The 18797-nt window shown below is 49.6% G+C and overlaps 3 protein-coding genes and 2 long non-coding RNA genes across 15 annotated transcripts in view; 3 read left to right on the forward strand and 2 right to left on the reverse strand.

The window, feature by feature from the left end:
- Positions 1-4856, forward strand: part of HOXA3 (homeobox A3) — a 47117-nt gene extending 42261 nt beyond the window's left edge. For all 9 annotated transcript variants that reach the window (XM_060196052.1, XM_060196048.1, XM_016189923.2 and 6 more), the window contains 2 exons: positions 125-770; positions 3135-4856. In XM_060196052.1, the coding sequence (XP_060052035.1) occupies positions 245-770; positions 3135-3943 (1335 nt within the window). In that variant the 5' untranslated portion in view covers positions 125-244 and the 3' untranslated portion in view covers positions 3944-4856. The remainder of the gene's footprint in view (positions 1-124; positions 771-3134) is intronic.
- On the reverse strand, positions 4586-6151 carry LOC132539886 (uncharacterized). The gene is made up of 2 exons (XR_009551166.1): positions 5858-6151; positions 4586-5295 (listed from the first exon to the last, which is right to left on the reverse strand). It is a non-coding gene; the product is annotated as an uncharacterized LOC132539886 (long non-coding RNA).
- Positions 6152-8523: 2372 nt separating this feature from the next.
- Positions 8524-11683, forward strand: HOXA2 (homeobox A2). The gene is made up of 2 exons (XM_007526907.2): positions 8524-9776; positions 10460-11683. Exons 1-2 carry the CDS (start codon positions 9362-9364, stop codon positions 11197-11199), a joined length of 1155 nt encoding a protein of 384 aa, XP_007526969.1. The 5' UTR covers positions 8524-9361; the 3' UTR covers positions 11200-11683.
- A 313-nt stretch (positions 11684-11996) lies between these two features.
- LOC132539883 (uncharacterized) lies at positions 11997-15809 on the reverse strand. The gene is made up of 2 exons (XR_009551163.1): positions 15587-15809; positions 11997-12134 (listed from the first exon to the last, which is right to left on the reverse strand). It is a non-coding gene; the product is annotated as an uncharacterized LOC132539883 (long non-coding RNA).
- A 180-nt stretch (positions 15810-15989) lies between these two features.
- Positions 15990-18797, forward strand: HOXA1 (homeobox A1). Of its 3 annotated transcripts, none has more exons than XM_060196056.1 (3): positions 15990-16164; positions 16462-16690; positions 17276-18797. In XM_060196056.1, the coding sequence occupies exons 1-3, from the start codon at positions 16042-16044 to the stop codon at positions 17629-17631; spliced, it is 708 nt and encodes a 235-aa protein (XP_060052039.1). In that variant the 5' UTR covers positions 15990-16041; the 3' UTR covers positions 17632-18797. The 3 variants fall into 3 exon arrangements, with proteins under 3 accessions (XP_060052039.1, XP_060052040.1, XP_007526970.1); XM_060196057.1 differs by having other exon boundaries at positions 15990-16392; positions 16596-16690; positions 17276-17411; XM_007526908.2 differs by having other exon boundaries at positions 15990-16690.

Consider the following 18797-nt stretch of genomic DNA (forward strand, 5'->3'; position numbering starts at 1 on the left):
AGTCGTGCTGCTAAATATTGCTGACCACTTTTTCTTTTATGGCTTTCATGTCACTTAGCTATTGAGAGTAAGATGGATTTGCGAGGAGCCCTCACCGCGTTGCGATTCTTGCCCCCCCCCCCAGGTCTGCGCGGGGCAGCCATTGGCGGCGGAGTATCACGTGACCGCGGGGGCGTGCCAATGTGCGCCCTCACGGGTGTCAAGCCCCTGTCAGAGTGTGCGATCAAGATCTTGAAACAACGCGATGCAAAAAGCGACCTACTACGACAGCTCGGCGATCTACGGTGGCTATCCCTACCAGGCAGCCAACGGGTTTGCTTATAATGCCAGCCAGCAGCCGTACCCTGCGTCCGCGGCACTTGGTGCTGATGGCGAGTACCACCGGCCCGCCTGCTCACTCCAGTCGCCCGCCAGCGCTGGGGGCCACCCCAAGGCTCATGAGCTGAATGAAGTGTGTCTTCGCACCCTAAGTGGTCCACCCAGCCAGCCCCCCGGTCTGGGAGAGCCACCCCTACCCCCTCAGCAACCCCAGGCCGCGCCCCCTGCTCCACAGCAGCCTCCACCCCAGCCCCAGGCCTCTGCACCCGCCCCTGCCGTGCCCCAGCCCCCCTCCTCAGTCTCCCCAACTCAAAATGCCAGCAGCAATCCCGCCCAGACCAGCAGGGCCAAAAGTCCCCTGCTCAACTCACCAACAGTGTCCAAACAAATCTTCCCTTGGATGAAAGAGTCTCGGCAAAACACAAAGCAGAAAACCAGCGGCTCCAGCTCAGGTAAAGGGGTAGCCTCTTGGAGAAGGGTACTCTGACTTGGCTCCTGGGCCTCTTAGCCACCTCCAACAGGTCCTGGAAACCTGGAACACGTCTAAGAATTTACTTCTCTTCCCCTCCCCTGACCACAGAAGTGTCTAGAACTTACCTCTAGATAACAGGAGACAGGATTCTCTGTGCCCAGGAAGGCCCAGAGGAAGGCACATGCTTGGTTGGGAGTGCCTCTGGAGCAAATGGGGCCTAGTGAATTTGCAAGTCCTTCTTGTTCCACTTTTGGAGTTAGGACCTTCACAAAGACAGTAAACCTGAGTTCCCCACCCCCTTACTACTGTTTCTCACTTCTTTCTTCCATTTCATTTTTTGTTTTAAATAGTTTATTTATTTTGAGAGACACACAGAGAAAAATAGAGATAGAGACACCAGACCACTGCTCAGATCTGGTTTGTAGTGGTCTGGGGGTTGAACCTGAGACCTTAGAGCCATGAAATGGATTATCTTTGGATTATTGTACTGTCTTCTCAGTCCCCGACTCTCATTTCTAATGAAACTGTGATATCCACCCCACCCTGAAATGTGACGGCATGAAAACAGACCAGAATCATCCTCCAAACCAGGAGGCTTTGCCTATAGTTAAACCTATTTTGGGTGGTTGGGTGGTAGCACAGTGGGTTAAGTGTACATAGTGTGGAAGCACAAGGACCAGGGTAAGAATCCCTGTTTGAGCCCCTGGCTCCGCACTTGCAGAGGGGTGGCTTCACAAGTAGTGAAGCAGGTCTGCAGGTGTCTTATCTTTCTCTTCCCCTCTCTGTCTTCCCCTCCTCTCTCCATTTCTCTCTGTCCTATCCAACAACAATGACATCAGTAACAATAACTACAACAATAATAAAACAACAAGGGCAACAAAAGAGAAAAAATAGCTTCCAGGAGCAGTGGATTCATGGTGCAGGTACTGAGCCCCAGCAATAACCCTGGAGGAAAAAGAATTAAATCTTTTAAATTTTTTGTTCTAGTAGTTGGAGTGACTGCATTACCTCTGGGAAGGTCTTTCTCAGTTATAGGACAATGAAGACAGCCAGGGATCTTCTAGGGGGAGGGGATGTGGACTTGTTATCCTAATAAGAACCACATGGGCCTCCTGGAACTGGACATCAGTGGAAGATAGGTCCTAGGTCTCAGACTTCCCAGCATCTTGATTACTTTTGCCCCTGTCTTCTGCACTTGCTAGTGCTCTTATCTGAGCCTGAGCATCTGGGAATCTTCAGAACCAGGATTTTGGGGGTCAGAGAGAACAGAAGGGCACAAGATTAGTGGACAAAGCTGAGCAGGTTGTTTGAAGACCATGAAGCCTTAATAGGTCCAGCAGAGGCCTAGCCATCACTATTAGATATGAGTAATGAAGAATTTATTTACTTACTTACTTATGTGAGAGTAGAGAGATCCAGAGCATCAATCTGGCACATGAGATATCAGGGGTCAAACTCAAGCCTTCATGTTTGAGAGTCCAACACCATCCATTGTACCATCTCCTGGACCACTAGATATGGATACTTAAAAAAAATTTTTTTTTAATTTTCCCTTTTGTTGCTCTTGTCTTTTTATTGTTGTAGTTATTATTGTTGTTGTTACTGATGTCATCGTTGTTGGATAGGACAGAGAGAAATGGAGAGAGAGGAGTGGAAGACAGAGAGAGGGAGAGAAAGACACCTGCAGATCAGCTTCACCGCCTGCGAAGTGACACCCCTGCAGGTGGGGAGCCGGAGGCTAGAACCAGGATCCTTTTGCTGGTCCTTGTGCTTTGCGCTTAACCCACGGCGCTACCACCCGACTCCTGATATGGATACTTTCAATGAGATCTCTGTGCAGAGATGACCTTTCAAACTAATGTATCCCACTCTATTCATCTCCATTTGGTAGATAAGCAGATAGTTGAGGCAACTGTTAGGCCTTTCAGTTAGTGATCAAGGGCAAGGTTTATTGAGTATATATTAAGTGCAATACACTCCAGTTCCTGTGGAGGGAGTAAAGTTGGTGAGACCTGCCCACAGGGAGCTTGTAGCCTGAGAGGCCTGAAGGACTGGTAAATAATCCAGAAAGGAAATACAAGCCAGGAAGGAAAACTAGGGTTCTACTTTTCTGTCTTTAGCTCTCTGGCAAAACCAGTGATTTGCATCTTCACTGACTAACGAACTAAAAACTAGCTACCCAGTTGCCAGCAATATCTCTCCACAGGAAAGAGGAGGGCCCCTAGTTCCTCCTCTCCCCTCTGCACCCTGATCTTTGGGACACAGAGGGAGGAGCTTAGCTGGGGTTGGGCGGGACCCTGGCCAGCTTCTGACGCTGCTCTTGCTTTCTCCTCTGCCCTCGCAGGGGAGAGCTGTGCGGGGGACAAGAGCCCGCCTGGGCCGGCATCCTCCAAGCGGGCGCGCACGGCCTACACGAGCGCTCAGCTGGTGGAGCTGGAGAAGGAATTTCACTTCAACCGCTACCTGTGCCGGCCACGCCGCGTGGAGATGGCCAATCTGCTGAACCTCACCGAGCGCCAGATCAAGATCTGGTTCCAGAATCGCCGCATGAAATACAAGAAGGATCAGAAGGGCAAGGGCATGCTGACGTCGTCAGGGGGGCAGTCCCCGAGTCGCAGCCCTGTGCCCCCAGGCGCGGGCGGCTATCTCAGCTCCATGCATTCTCTGGTCAACAGCGTCCCTTATGAGCCCCAGTCGCCTCCGCCTTTCTCCAAACCCCCCCAGGGCGCCTACGGGCTGCCCACCGCATCCTACCCCTCATCCCTACCCAGCTGTGCGCCCCCGCCGCCCCCACAGAAGCGCTACACTGCGGCGGGGCCCGGGGCGGGGGGCACATCCGACTACGACCCGCACGCACATGGCCTGCAGGGCAACGGCAGCTATGGGACCCCACACTTACAGGGAAGCCCCGTCTTCGTGGGGGGCAGCTATGTGGAGCCCATGAGCAACTCTGGGCCGGCTCTTTTTGGCCTAACTCACCTCCCCCACGCCTCCGCCGCCGCTGCCATGGACTACGCGGGTGCTGGGCCGCTGGGTAGCGGCCACCATCACGGGCCTGGGCCTGGGGAACCGCACCCCACCTACACGGACCTTACAGCCCACCATCCTTCTCAGGGAAGAATTCAGGAAGCCCCCAAACTCACCCACCTGTGATGGTGGGCTCGGGGCTACGCGCCAGGAGAGTGTCCCCCCACCCCACCTTCTACATTTGCTTTTGTGTTGTTTAAGATTCTTACTGCCCCTCCCTTTGCTCTCTCCTTCGCCGCCGCACCCCCATCCTCTACGCCAGTTTTGTTTTCTTTGGTAATGCGTTTTTCTTATAGTTTATGTGACGTAGCAATCTTGGTTGCTGGAATGGCTGTCAGTATCAGTAGCGATATTTATCTCCTCCCGCCCCTCGCTGGGCCCCTGGCCCTGCACCCTCTACCTTCTCTACTCTTTGATCAGAAACAGGGTATATGAACAAATTTCCTAGCCGAGTTCTCCAATGTGAATTTGTTCGTACATTATGGCTCCCGAGGGGAAGCAATTACTTTTATTATTTTTTATTTTTAGGATTTATTTTTTATTGCACTTCTTGTAAAGAGCGAGAAAAGAAATCAAAGGCGCTTTGAAGCAGGGGCTCCCTGTGCAAGGATGACTAAGTGTACGTCTTTCCGTGTGTGTATGCTGGTGAACAGTCAGATTTATTTATATTTTTTGCAAGCATTGAATAGTCTAAGTTTTAAATATTATTTATCCCCATCCGTTCGTATTTATATTAAAGAAATTCTGTACCCTGATTGTTCAGAAGGGTTCTTTGGCCTTTTGTTCAACAGTGTATTGGCGTAAATAGAAAAAAAATTATTTGAAAAGGAAAGGTAATTCCTTTATAAACATGGTAATGATGCAATAATACTAGAGGATCCAGCTTTTGAAAACAGTGATTTAGGTTTGTAACATCCGGCGAAACTGAAAAAAAAATCTGTAAATGCGAAAAATACTAGATTTGTTGAAAGTTCTACATTCCTTGCTGCTCACATTCTGAGGAAAAAAACAAAAAAATAAAAGTTTTTATTCTGAGTACTATCAGTGTACAGAAGGGGTTCTTTGGCGGAAGATGGGGCGGAAAGCCGGCGGCAGAACAGAAGCCTAGCTGCCGCTGCTCCGAGGCTCGGGACTCGGGCCCCGAGAGCACAGTGAGCTGGAGGCCCGGCAGCTGAGCTCCTCGCGTCAGCAGTACTGGACTCTGCAGATCCGCCAGCCCGCTGGGCTGTTTGGTTCCCAGCTGCCGCGGAGGCGTGCACGGGCGCAGGGTCTGTCGAGTGCGGGAGAAACAAAGGCAGCAGGCCCAGGGCGCTGTGGGGGTTGCCCAGGTGCTCAGGCGGCCAGGCAGAGGCACCAGACTCCGGCTGTCTCCTCCGGCGTCTTCCTCGCGTCAAAGCGGGCCAGTCCACGCAGAAGATGTCAAATATTTCTCAGGAGCATGGAGACTATCCCGTGGATGTTTCGCTGGTCCTTTTCACCTCAGGAGGAAAGAACCGCTTTTAAAATCGCCACTGTGAACAAGGCAGTTGGAAAGAGATTGAGACTCACCTAGTTCTCCAGCCAAATAAGGGGCCTGAGTTCAGAGAGGACTCCTAGAGTCCTGAGTCCTTGCCTGGACTGCTGGAGTCTCAGCATAGGCTCAGCTTCTCTGAATTTAGAATTTGGCTTTCTCAGGATGTATTTCCTCTCCTTCTTCCCTCCCCATTTGCCTTTTATGGCCCCAGGGGGAGGGGGAGAGAGGAAGGAAATGGGGATATTTATAATAATAGTAATAATAATAATAATAATGTTAAAGCTATTTTTATAAGTATTTCTTTCATTTTGAGGCTCTAGGAGCTAAACATTACATTTTCTTTTTCTGGGTGGAAGATAGGGCTACTTACTGACTGGCTGCCAGAGGCACAGGAAGGGCCCTATTTTCATCTTCAACTTAAATAATTGCTTAGAGCAGGAAATAAATTCACAAAGTTCAAAACACAGTACAGCATCCCCATCAACATCCCCCCCCCCCCAGAAAAAAAGCTGGAAGTGAGGAACCACCTGCATCTGAGAATCTGGAGCAACAAATCCCTCTTCTCCCTGGATTTTATCTTTCAGAGGCAGAGGTGGAAAAATGTCGCCATTTTGTTTACAATCCAAAATATCCATCAGCATGGCCTTTATCTTCTTTTTTGAGAATCTCCTTGGATGATCTTCAGAAACAGGCACTGGAACCATTTCTGGGTACCTGTTGGATCTACATGAGCTGCCTTAGAAAACCCCACCTTTTAAGAAAAAGAAAAAAGCTTGGAAGATAAAAAGCCAGTCAGTTGTAGGGATCTGGGTGTTTCTCTTACACCTTACATCTGAGATGTTTCCCCCACATCTTTCCTGGGACTCCTGATACTCTTTTTTAAAGAAATTGGGTTGTGGAAGCAGTAGTCCCCCCACCCAACTCCAACCTTCTTGCTGAAATATGGGAATATGGTGCATTTCAGACCCACAGAGGCTGGATAGCTAGTCTTTGTGAGGGCTGCCACTTCCATCCTTTTAGTTGTTCAAGATTTGAATTGAGCAGGCTGAGCAGACACAGAAGTATTCTTTTTAAATAAGCATTTCAGACAAATATATAAAATTACCCAGGAAAACAAGGAACAATGTGGGGAGTGGGATGGAGAGAGAGACCCACCACCTGAAGAGAAACATTTTTTTAAGAGTATTATTAGGAATTGAACCCATTTCTAAAATCCCCACTGAGGGAGAAATGGTTTGGAGGCATCCTCCTTCCTTTAGGACAGAGATTTAAAAATAAAACTCCAATATGATTTTGCATATCTTGCCAGTCAAGACATTCATTTTGTCTTTCCAATAAAAGCATTGCTGTCACCCACAACATCTAGATATTTTAAAAGAGATTCTAATTAAAATATCTCTTGAGTTATAATAATAGATAATAGTAATAGATTTGTGGGGTGATTTGAATAGTTAAAGAAAAGTGGCTTCTTCCAAATGGTATTTGAATTAAGACCTCTGAAGCTAGCAGAAAGGGCTCACCCACGCAGCCACTGACAAAGCCTCAGAGATATGGGGCCATCCCTGCTCCCTTTCTGTAGTCCCCTCCTCTTAACCCTTCAACAATTTTTGTTAAACACAAATGCCAAAAGCCACTACTCCAGTTTCCCCAAAGCACCTTTCCTAAAAGCAGTCTTATAACTCTTTCCACTGCCAAAAAAAAAAAAAAAAAATCTTTAAAAGGACTAGTTTTCCTTGTTTACTTGCGTTTCCTCCTCTCCTCTTTGCTCAGCCACATTTGATCTTGGAAAGAGCTCGAAGCTGAAATGTGTTCTTAAGGGCCAGAAGCTGTCAAGGCTTTTGGTGAGCAAGATTGATCACACCCAGACTTCCTTCAGAGCTTTGTTTGGAATAAAAGCAAGAAAACTGAAAAATCTCACATTTTCCAAAATAGCATCTCTTAGCTGTAAGGGGATGATGTAGGCAAGTTAATAGCTAAAACCACTTTATATCTAATTTCTAACCCAAGCCTCCTTTGATGCTAGTTTCAGAGATGGAGTCCTACTCTTGCTCCTTGCTCAGTCTTTCTTGTTTTGTACATAGATCTTTCTCCCCCACCACCCTCTCTCTCCCTGGACATCAGAATGATTTATTTTCCTGCCACCAATGCCTGCCGGCCTGGGAGAGTCTGATCATTTGGTCCATTTCAAAGGGAGCAAGAGCAAATCTTCCTCCTTAGGGTTGGGGAGAAAGAGATACCATCAAATTTCTCCCTTCTTCTCCTCTTTCTGATTTGCTGGATCTTTAAAAGTTATTGTTTGGTGCCTAAATGTGTTATCTTTTAAACCCTCCAGCACAGTCTAAGATGCTCCTAGTCCTTAAATTGGGGAGGGGAGAAGAGTGGGCAGAGAAGAGACTTCTGTGATCCTTCCTTGGGTTGCCCTTTCTCACCCAGCAGTCCAGTTTCCCAACAACAAAATCCTAGTACAAACATCCCAGGTGGCTAAGAAGCAGGGAAGGCACAGGAGGCAAGTACAGCCAGTACTCCATCTGATCCAACCATTCCCGGCCAGAGCTACAAAGACAAGAAGGGGAAGACAAGGGGGGGGGGAGTAAAGGGGGGGGGGAAGGCATCTTCTTTCTGCTGCTAACTTCCAACAGACTTCCTGGAAATGAGAAATACTCACCGCACCCAAGCCTTACGGGTATGAAACCCAGAATGCCAGGAGCCACACATGCCTGCCTGCTTGCCTGCTTGGGCAGCATTTCTTTGGCTGCATACCACCCGGCTGGCTTACAGGGGTTTGGACACATGGACCTGGGGTGGTTGTCTCTCTTGGCACATGCATCTATCTAGCCACTCCTGAAAAGTTGATGGAGCTGGAAAGTCAGGAAGCTTCAAGAGCCGCCTCCCGTTTTCCACTTCCCGCCGGAGCCAGATGCAGAGCTGCCAGGGAAAAGCCAGCTAACAATGGGCCAGGGTCTGGGGTCTCAGGCGCCTACTCCAGGCTGGGCTGGGGGGGGGGGGAGATTGCATGGGGAGGAGAGGGGAAGAGGAAGAGAGAGGAGGCAGAGGGAGGAGGGGAGAGGAGAAGAGGGAAGACAGAGGGAAACAGACAGAGATGGAAGAAAATAGGAAGATCAGTTCTGAGATCCAGGAACTGGTATTAGAAATGGTAGTGGAGGGAAAGGGAAATGAAAGGAGGGGGCAGGAACACCCCCCCCCAAATCTTGTTGCTTTCTATCTCCTTTCTCTCTCTCTCTCTCTTTCTCCCCCACTTCCTCACTCCCTCTGTCTTTCTTCTCCCACTCCCTCTCCTTCTACTCCTTTCTCCAGCTTTAGCAGAACTTATGTGGCTGGGATGCGGGGGCCCTCGGGTGTCAAAACTTTGAAGATTAATGGATTACTTTGTTAATGACTGCAGGCGTCAGACTGAGGTGCTTAAATGATTTGTGAGGTGCGAGGAGGCGTCTTCCCGACAGTCCCAAACAATGCGCAGAGTGTGCGGGGGAGGCCGAGGGCGGTGGCGGCGGTTTGGCAGCGCCGCTCACACTTGCACACACTCACACACTCATGCACACTTCCAGGCGCACGCACGAGATCCTGGGCGCTCAGGAGGCAGGCAGGCTCTTTGGCCCCCACGCACTCCCAGGCATCCCCACCCTTGCCCACATAGACGTATTTTTTGCCCTGAAAAAAGTGTAAATAAAGCCTCGCTGGCCCCCAATGAGGCGTTCCTTCCCGACTTTTTTGGATCAATCAAACAGACAGTGGCTTCTTTTGATTAAAGCCCAAATTGTCATTGGGCAGAAGCAATCATGTGACAGCCAATTCGGTCCAATTTCAACCTTGTCTCCATGAATTCAATAGTTTAATAGTAGCGCGGTCCCCATACGGCTGTAATCAGTGAATTAGAAAAAAAACACCCCAGCAGCGATCTTCTATGATAGATTTTTTTTTCCTCTGCGCTCGCCTTTTTCCAGGGCCTTGCCCCCCCAAAGCCCCTCCAGAAGAGGGAACTTTTTCTCCGAGGGGGCTCCAAGGAGAAGGCCATGAATTACGAATTTGAGCGAGAGATTGGTTTTATCAATAGCCAGCCGTCGCTCGCTGAGTGCCTGACATCTTTTCCCCCTGTCGCTGATACATTTCAAAGTTCATCAATCAAGACCTCGACGCTTTCACACTCGACACTGATTCCTCCTCCTTTTGAGCAGACCATTCCCAGCCTGAACCCGAGCAGTCACCCTCGCCACGGCGCCGGTGGCCGCCCCAAGCCGAGCCCCGCGGGCAGCCGCGGCAGCCCAGTGCCCGCCGGCGCCCTGCAGCCGCCCGAGTACCCCTGGATGAAGGAGAAGAAGGCGGCCAAGAAAACCGCTCTGCCGCCTGCCTCTGCCACTGCCGCCGCTGCCGCCGCCGCCACCACCACCACCACCACCACCACCGGCCCTGCCTGTCTCAGCCACAAAGGTCGGTCCTAAGACTTGGCCCCAGGTCCCCGGGACCCTCTTCCCCTTTTCGGGGCTGCCTGGAGAGCGGTTATGGGGCTGAGGGGGGAGGGGAGCGTGGGCTGGGAGAGAAGGGGGGAGAGGGAGAGATGCTTGGCTGCCTTCCCTTCCCTTGTGGGTTCAGGAGTGGGTTTGGTGGAGAGAAAGGGGATCCTGCCCTCCACAAGGAGACACACACACATATACACACATATATTTTAAGAAGGGGGGGGGACTTTCCCTAACTTGTGTAATGTGGGATGATTTATTTGAGTTGGAACTGACCTCCTCTTGTCTAGTTGTCCTAGAGTTTGGCTTTTTGACAGTAATGAAGAGTGATAGATCGCTCTTGCTCAGCTAAGCAGCTGATGCATTAATTATAAATTGTGGTGTAGCTAATATAAAGTTTGCTCCCGGATGGAGAGGTTGTGTGTGTGTGTGTGTGGGGGGGAGCTACAGAAAAGAATGTGATGGAGGTGGAAGAGATGGGATCTCCCCAGACTGGGATCCTAGGAAAGGCAGCACAATAGCTCTACTGCATCCAGGGGCGGCCATTTTGTTGCAGTTGATCTTTTCTGCTATATTTATTCTCCGGTGGAATAACCCTGCTTGGACCCCTCCACCTCCAACTGTGCGTGTGTCTCTTGTTGGTTTCCCTTTCTGCAGAATCCCTGGAAATCTCCGATGGCAGCAGCGGGGGCTCCCGGCGCTTAAGAACTGCTTACACCAACACACAGCTTTTAGAACTGGAGAAAGAATTTCATTTCAACAAGTACCTTTGCAGACCTCGAAGGGTGGAAATTGCAGCCCTGCTTGATTTGACTGAGAGACAAGTGAAAGTGTGGTTTCAGAACCGGAGGATGAAGCACAAGAGGCAGACTCAGTGCAAGGAGAACCAAAACAGTGAGGGGAAATTTAAAAGCCTTGATGATTCTGAGAAAGTGGAGGAGGATGAGGAAGAAAAGTCACTCTTTGAGCAAGCCCTCAGCGTCTCTGGGGCCCTTCTGGAGAGGGAAGGTTACACTTTTCAGCAAAATGCCCTCTCTCAGCAGCAGGCTCCCAATGGACACAATGGCGACTCCCAAAGTTTCCCAGTTTCGCCTTTAACCAGCAATGAGAAAAATCTGAAACATTTTCAGCACCAGTCACCCACTGTTCCTAACTGCTTGTCAACAATGGGTCAGAACTGTGGCTCTAGCCTAAACAATGATAGTCCCGAGGCCCTGGAAGTCCCCTCTTTGCAGGACTTTAACGTTTTTTCCACAGATTCCTGCCTGCAGCTTTCAGATGCAGTCTCGCCCAGTTTACCAGGTTCCCTCGACAGTCCTGTAGATATTTCAGCTGACAGCTTTGACTTTTTTACAGACACACTCACCACAATTGACTTGCAGCATCTGAATTACTAAAAAAAAAAAAAAAAAAAACACATTAAAGCAAAAACAAAGAATCACAAAACAAAAACCCCTTTTGATCAGGTGGTTTTGCCTTCTTTTATTCTGAGAGTTAATTTTTTATTGTTTTCTTCTTGACCGACCCTCTTCTTTAAATGTTAGGATTTTCTGTTTAGTGATTTTCTTGACCCAGTTTCAGCCATCTTTTACAAATAATTTTGGAGTTTTAGTTGTTTTAAATTGAATCCAACAACCCTTTATGTGACTTCCTGGAAGCAATATATGAGGCCTGCAAGAAAGTGATCAAATCATTGTATTTTCACTTTCTTTTTATTTTTGTATTACATTAGGATGCATTGTCATGAGTATTTTTGGTAGAATAAATTCTCCTTTGCTATAAGTAGATTTCCAATTTTTTTCTTCACCTCTTTCTCAAAGCTCATAACAATTTCTTCTCTTTTTAGTCTAACTTGGTAAATAAAATTCTGGTCACAATTTATCTTATTTTTCAATTTTAATATATTTATTAAATGGTGTCACTCGAAGTTTTTAATAGACAGCAACAAAAAGGAAGCCAGAAAGTGACTAGGTCTTCTGAGATTTTTTAAAGAGGGAATGAACTTTTTTTTTTAACTACAGAGATTCAAGCCATAGATTTGAATTGGTAATAAAAACAAAATTGGGCAGCCTCAGAGTTGGGTCAAGCCCAAGCTTTTGAAAGTGGAGAAATAAAGTGCCTACAGAAACCCCAGCCCCGGGAAAAAGGGATATGGAGTTTCTTTAACAAGCCACCAAGTATCCAGTTCAATGACTAAGTTATCAACAATTCATTTATTTATGCACATTTGTCTCAAACATCTACATTCCAAGCATCTCCCCCACAAATACCCAGCACATTTTCAGTGTAGTCGATTAATCTCCCAGCTGGTGATGGGTCCAGAAGAACAAACCTAAAAGATAAGAAAAGGGGGGAGAAAGTTAATATCTGGAAAATGCACTTCAAAAAGGATTCTTTCCAACCCTCTGGTTCAGTCATTCTAGGATCTTTTTTTTCAGGGCCAGGAAAAAAAAAATCAGTATTTCATCCTTAAATCTGTTTACATGGCAAATGATGGTTTATTAAAGCTTTGAAGTCAGGTTAACAAGTTGAGATTTAAAATGGAGTGTTTCTGCACCCTGGGTTATAAATTAACCTAGTTACCAGAGGAAGAAAAAGCACTTTAAATGAAACATCAATAAAATGTGATGCAGGGTATGTTGCTGGGCTGTTTTGTTAGTTGCCCCTTTCTGTGCTTCCCTTTCTGTGTTTACTTTTTCCCTTGCTGAGCAATGTTCTGAAGGCTGTTTACCGTGAGAAAACGTGGTGTGTAAGCAACGTGGTGTGTAAGCAACGTGGTGTGTTTGTGTATGTGTGTGTCAGCGCAGCGGGTTGATTTAAGGACCCGGCTTTTAGCAGCAAAGGCTTGGAAGGTATAAAGAAATCGCGATCTGCGCCTTGTCTCCCCACTCCATGCCCCTCCTATCCCTGCAGCCGTGGAGGGTGAGACCTCGGGCGATTCTCCAGCTCCAGGCGCAGCGCAGAGAAGGGCGGCCTAGTCTGAGCCAGGGCTGCGCTGTGGCTGTTTGCGATTCGTCCTATGCTCATAAATCAAACGCTTTCTATGAATGAGAATGTCATCAAAGAGATCAATTGCAGGAACACATGCACAAATAAAAATCCTCTTACGTATTTGCCGGGGATCCCCGTCCGAAAGCATTAAATAAGAAGGCGTTTGGTCATAATTCATTTTTATTGCTCTTTTAAAACAACAGCTCGGCTGAGCTGCGGATGCTAAGAACAGCTCTGGGCCTAGGCAGTGTTTACTCTCCTTTCTTTTCTACTGGAGGAGCCCCGAAAGAGGCGCTTTGAACCCAGCGAGGGGCTTGCAAGATCGATCTCTCTCTCTCTCTCTCTCTTTTTTTTTCCCCATTCTCTCCGTTGTTTAAAGAGACTTGAGCTCCAGTCTCGGGGCTCCGGCCTATTCAGAGAACCCAGGGTCTGGGGCGCCGCGAATGAGCCCCAGGAATTGGTGGGGGGTGGGGTGGGGAAGGAGTGGAGCTACGGAAGCCTGCAGGCTGGAATCCAGAGGCCGCTGCCTTTGTGAGCTGCTCCAGGGGCGGCTGACCGGGGCGGAGCCGGCTGGGTTCGAGAGCTGGTGCTGCGGGGACCCGGGAGCAGCTCGCGGAGGCTGGCGGTCGCCACCTCGGTCTGCCTGCGGGGGCGCAAGCTTGAGATGCAGAAAGGGAAGCCCCCTCCCCCCCTCACACCCACGCTAGTCCTGAAAAGAGGCCAAGAAGGAGGAAGAGAGAGGAGGGAGAGGAGCATGGTGGTCTGGAACTAGTGGAGTGAGAGAGGAGCGAGAGCAGGCGTAGCCGGGCTTTGCAGTACCACTACTGCGGCCGAGCAGGTCAGGCAAAGCGGGCAGAGGAGGCCGACAAAGGGGGAGCAGTGGGGAGGGGGGGGGTGTAACAAATGCATTTCCTCTGGGAGAACAGATCATACCACAAAACTAGCACCGACCCACTCATGTCCTGCCTCCTACCCCCACAGAAGTTCTGTTCCTATAGCTAGAGGCCTTGCACTCCCAAGGCAGCCGCCTACAGGAGGGCCTCCTAGATCTTTCTCTTTTCTAGAACTCTCTAACAGGTGCTGGAACTGGGGCAAGAGTGACTTTTTCTGCCAGTGTTCCCACTTCACCAGGTTTGGGAGCTGGGTCAAAGGTCACAGAGAAATTTTTATCCCGAAAGGAATGATTTAGAGAAATGAATGTTTCTTTGATACAGAGGAAATCCATAGTCAAATAATAGCATGTGTTTCCTCTCTCGTGGGGAGATGGGGAGGTTTTAGGTGAACTTATATCTCTATGTGGAGAGCAGAACTCAGAAAACCTGAAAGATCGCAAATGCATTTGAGATTTGCCTGCCTTCAGCAACACTGTCTTCTAGTTCAGGTGGGAAAACAGGGCATGTGGGAACTCCAAACCTCTATACAATCCTTAGAAAAATTTCATCTGTCACATTCTAGGTGGCAAATTGGTCAGTCATATCTATACAGCACTGGCCACAAAGCTTATTGGGTGATCTCTGGATTTCTTTTATCTGTGAATGCATCAATTCTCAGCCTCGGTTTGGCCTTTTCTGTCTATAAGCCAAGGGTTGACATGAAACCTAATAATAAACAGCAATTACCGACCCCGTCAACATCAGAGTAGGATGAGGGTGATGGAGAACAGGACCCTTGGCCTGGGATGACGGTCAGATTTGCACGTGTCTCTCCAGGGAAAGAGTTGAAATTCACAGGAGGAAGTACACAGTCAGTTATAAAGGGAGGAGGTGTTTAGGATGAAATAAGTGGCTAGCCCACCATCAGCCATCTGTCCACTGCCCCTCCCACTTGCCAGCACACACCCCCAATTCAGACGTGTAGAATAACGGGTGGAAGGGTAAAGGAAGCTCCAACCACACCTAACACTGCCCCTCCCCCCCACAACCCCCTCCCCCCTCACCAAACAACAAATGTGGAGGAGAAACAATTAGAGCTATGTTCTGATCTTTTGTGGCTCCCGCGGGAGGGTGCAGGTTCCTGGGTCCTGGGGCGCCGGCAGATGGCCTGCAGCCCACGACCCGGCCCCTGCACTGGCCGCGTCGGCTAGCGTCATACCCCCCACCCGGCTTCCTACCCTTCAATATCCTTCCAGCGGCTTCCTGAACTCGGGATCCTAAGATCTCCCAGGGCAAACCCGCGAAGGGGGAGGAGAAATGGGCGGAGAGCTCGGCGAGGGGGAGGGTGGAGAGCTCGGTTACCCCCAATCTGTTCAGTCAAGTAGTGTTCTGTGGTCTGGATTCTCAGTGCCATGCAGAGAGGGAGGAGAGAGAGAGAGAGTTGAGAGGAAAGGGAGGAAAGAGAGAGGAGAGAAGGGGAAGAGAAGAGAGGGAGGGGAGAGAGGGGAGAGGGGGGGAGAGAGACGCGGTACTTCGGAGACGCTCCAAGAAGGAAGTTTCTTTACTTGTGCTACCTCCCTGCCCCCCACCCCCACCCCCCACTCCCCACTAGGCCCCCAGGCCTCCAGCCAGGCCCACCCGGATTCCTCTCATTCAGTTCTCTTCGCACTTTCTCCCTCCCTTCCATCTTGGAGAGCGGGAGGCCGCGTGTGGTCCTAGGTCATGGTTCTCTGCGCCCCGCCCCGCCCCGCGGGACTGTGCGGGCTAAGCGCCCAGGAAGTGCGGGCTGCAGCTCCAGCCGGGTCCCCGCCCCTCCTGCTCCGAGCGCCCGGGTCTCAGCCGCTGTGTCCGTGGCTGCCCAGCCAGCTCCGGCCCGCCGTGGTCCAGCCCCAGAGAGCCGGGAGCTCTCTTCCCGTCTCACCTCTGCCAGGTCACCTTTCCGAGCCGGATGGGGAGGAGGCGGAGGCGGGGGGAGTCTCCCGCCCAGCCCCCACCTCCCGGAGGGGCGGGGTACCCGAAGTCCCCGCCGGGGCAGGCTGCTTGCGCTCCCAGCGCTCCGATCCTGCCCTTGCTGCCGCTGCGGCCCCGGCCGCCTGGGGGGGCGACCGCGCGTCACCTAGACGGAGGAGCGCCGGGGATTTAAATGCCACCGAAACGGTGATCCATCACCTCGCCAGCCAGCAAACTTTCGCAAGAGGCGCCGCCATTGGCGGACGCGGTCACGTGGCCCTGCCCCCCGCGCCCTCCCGCCCTCTACCCCCCCCCCGCCCCACTCACTGTACATTCATATCATTTTTCTTCCCCGGCCCCATGGAGGAAGTGAGAAAGTTGGCACGGTCACCCAGGGCTTCGCCAGAGCTGGTCACTCAGTGACAGATGGACAATGCAAGAATGAGCTCCTTCCTGGAATACCCCATCCTCAGCGGAGGCGACTCGGGGACCTGCTCCGCGCGAACCTACCCATCCGACCATGGGATTACAACTTTCCAGTCGTGCGCGGTCAGTGCTAACAGCTGCGGCAGCGACGACCACTTCCTAGTGGGCAGAGGAGTGCAGATCAGCCCGCCCCACCACCACCACCACCATCACCACCACTCCCAGCCGCCCACCTATCAAACTCCCGGGAATCTGGGGGTGTCCTATTCCCATACGAGTTGTGCTCCAAGCTATGGGGCGCAGAACTTCGGCCCGCCTTTCAGCCCCTACGGGTTAAATCAGGAAGCAGAAGTAAGTGGTGGGTACCCCTCGTGCACTCCCGCTGTTTACTCTGGAAATCTTTCATCTTCCATGGTCCAGCATCATCACCACCACCAGGGTTATGCTGGGGGCGCGGTGGGATCGCCTCAGTACATTCACCACTCATATGGACAAGAGCACCAGAACCTGGCCCTGGCCACGTATAATAACACCTTGTCCCCTCTTCACGCCAGCCACGAAGAAGTCTGTCGCTCCCCTCCCTCAGAGAGGTCTTCTCCACCGCAGACCTTTGACTGGATGAAAGTCAAAAGAAACCCTCCCAAAACAGGTCAGTCTGGTCATTCCGTGGATGCTCCCAGATGATTCAGGAAGAAATTGGTATATTTAATTTCCATGGGAAACGACTTTTTTTTTTTTTTTTGTAAAGTTCTTGCTTCCCACGGTGTTGTGGGATGTGGGGAGATAGCCCAGGTGTGTTGAGGCAAAAGAATGACTGGAATTGTATTTCCAAAGGGGCTGAGTTTTACAAGTTCTGGACATAGGAAGTTCCTCCTCCTCCTCCTCCTCCTCCTCCTCCTCCTCCTCCTGTTTCTTCTTCTTCTCCCCCTCCTCCTTCTTCTTTCTCTCTCTCTTTCTCTCTGTGTGTGTTTCTCTCACCCCCTCCCCTCTGTGTGTACAGGAATTCTGTTAATGTCTCTAGAATCCATTTATTATCACCCCAGCTATGCTAAACTGACTTTAGGTTAACACTTAACACTTAATCACTCACCTGCCCCCAACAGGGTTTGTGTTGAGAAACTCTTGTTTCCCCCCTTATCCAAATGTTTCCCTGAAGTATGTAGGGGGACTCCTATTAATTGCAATTAATTTTTAACCTTTTTCTTTCCCTCTTTGTTCTCCACTCTGTCCTCAGGTAAAGTTGGAGAATATGGCTACGTGGGTCAACCCAATTCTGTGCGCACCAACTTCACCACGAAGCAGCTGACAGAGCTGGAGAAGGAGTTCCACTTCAACAAATACCTGACAAGGGCCCGCAGGGTGGAGATTGCCGCGTCCCTGCAGCTCAATGAGACTCAGGTGAAGATCTGGTTCCAGAACCGCCGGATGAAGCAGAAGAAACGAGAAAAGGAGGGCCTCTTGCCCATTTCTCCAGCCACCCCTCCAGGATGTGATGAAAAAGCAGAAGAATCCTCAGAGAAATCCAGTTCCTCTCCTTGCGTTCCTTCCCCAGGGTCCACTACCTCAGACACTCAACCTACCTCCCACTGAGACTGCCTGGTCTCAGGCTCCACCACCCAGACCACTCCTTGGGCTGGAACTTTTTACCTTCAAAGCACATTCTGAGCTTATCTTGTTTTCCATTTACAATAGCTCTCTCTTCCTTTCTGATCCTATCTGGGGAGCTCCTGGCCAGGATAATGTGTTTCCAGAGAATTCTGGATTGGAAGCTTAATGGGAAGAGGAGGGCAGCTAACTCCTTAACACAGTTTGGAGGCCAGCACAATTTTCTGATGGCTCCTACCATCCCTCCCTGCTTTTAGAAGATGTCCATAGTACCTACTTTCCCTTTCTGATACCCTTTGGAAAATTGATACCCTTGCCAGCAGAAAAATGCCAGAGGAGAACCTTTCATCTCTTATCTGTTTGTATATTTGCAGTTTTTCCTTGTCTTACCCTTAGAGTAGGATTCAGATTGAGGAGAGAGTCCAGGAGCTCATGAAGAAGAGATGCTCTGTGAGCGTGTTTACACAATTATTTCATCCCTTAATTTAATTTCATTTTTGTGAGTTTGCTGGCTCTAAATACTTTATCCTGAGAGATTCATCTTTATATAGATTTTCTAGAAGTGTTTAGGCTAACTGACTAAAACAGGGTGAACAAACTCTCAAAGCTGGTACAATTTTACATGTGATTAGTGGTGAAAGTCACATGCCTCAGAGGGTGGCTTCAATATCATCTTTCAGTGAGTTAAGAAGGTCTGCAGAATACACGGTTCAGAAGAAACCTGGCTTCCTATGCTACACCTCTCTCTCTCTCTCTCTCTCTCTCCTTAACTTTCTCATTGCTCTAGCCACACTTCATTTAAAATCTATACTGGGGGTTTTGGTACCTAAAGGTATTATTCAAACCAGTTTCTTCCTTCCACAGTTATTGTAGCTGGATATGATGTATTTTCAGCTCAATTGTTAATGTGATGGATGGCACAATGAATGTATATTTTGTGTGATTCGTGAATTGTCTTTTGCATGTCGCACAATGTTTTGATGTTCCTGAAGTACCACACTGAGTTCTATCAGTTAACCTTTGTGAGCCTACGATAGTCCCCATTTCCTGTACAATCATGAATAGCTCTGAGATCCTGAGGGATGTGATCTAGAGCAGAGTTTACGGGTCTTAAGATGTCTGTAATAAATATATTCAAGTTTCAGATATGA

This window comes from Erinaceus europaeus, chromosome 8, assembly GCF_950295315.1.
Source record: "Erinaceus europaeus chromosome 8, mEriEur2.1, whole genome shotgun sequence".
NCBI classification, from domain to species: domain Eukaryota; kingdom Metazoa; phylum Chordata; class Mammalia; order Eulipotyphla; family Erinaceidae; genus Erinaceus; species Erinaceus europaeus.

Coding starts and splice junctions, on each gene's coding strand:
- HOXA1 (XM_007526908.2), top strand. CDS start 16,042: ATGGACAATGCAAGAATGAGCTCCTTCCTGGAATACCCCATCCTCAGC. Junction 16,691..17,275: donor AAGAAACCCTCCCAAAACAG/GTCAGTCTGGTC, acceptor CTCTGTCCTCAG/GTAAAGTTGGAGAATATGGC.
- HOXA2 (XM_007526907.2), top strand. CDS start 9,362: ATGAATTACGAATTTGAGCGAGAGATTGGTTTTATCAATAGCCAGCCG. Junction 9,777..10,459: donor TGCCTGTCTCAGCCACAAAG/GTCGGTCCTAAG, acceptor CCCTTTCTGCAG/AATCCCTGGAAATCTCCGAT.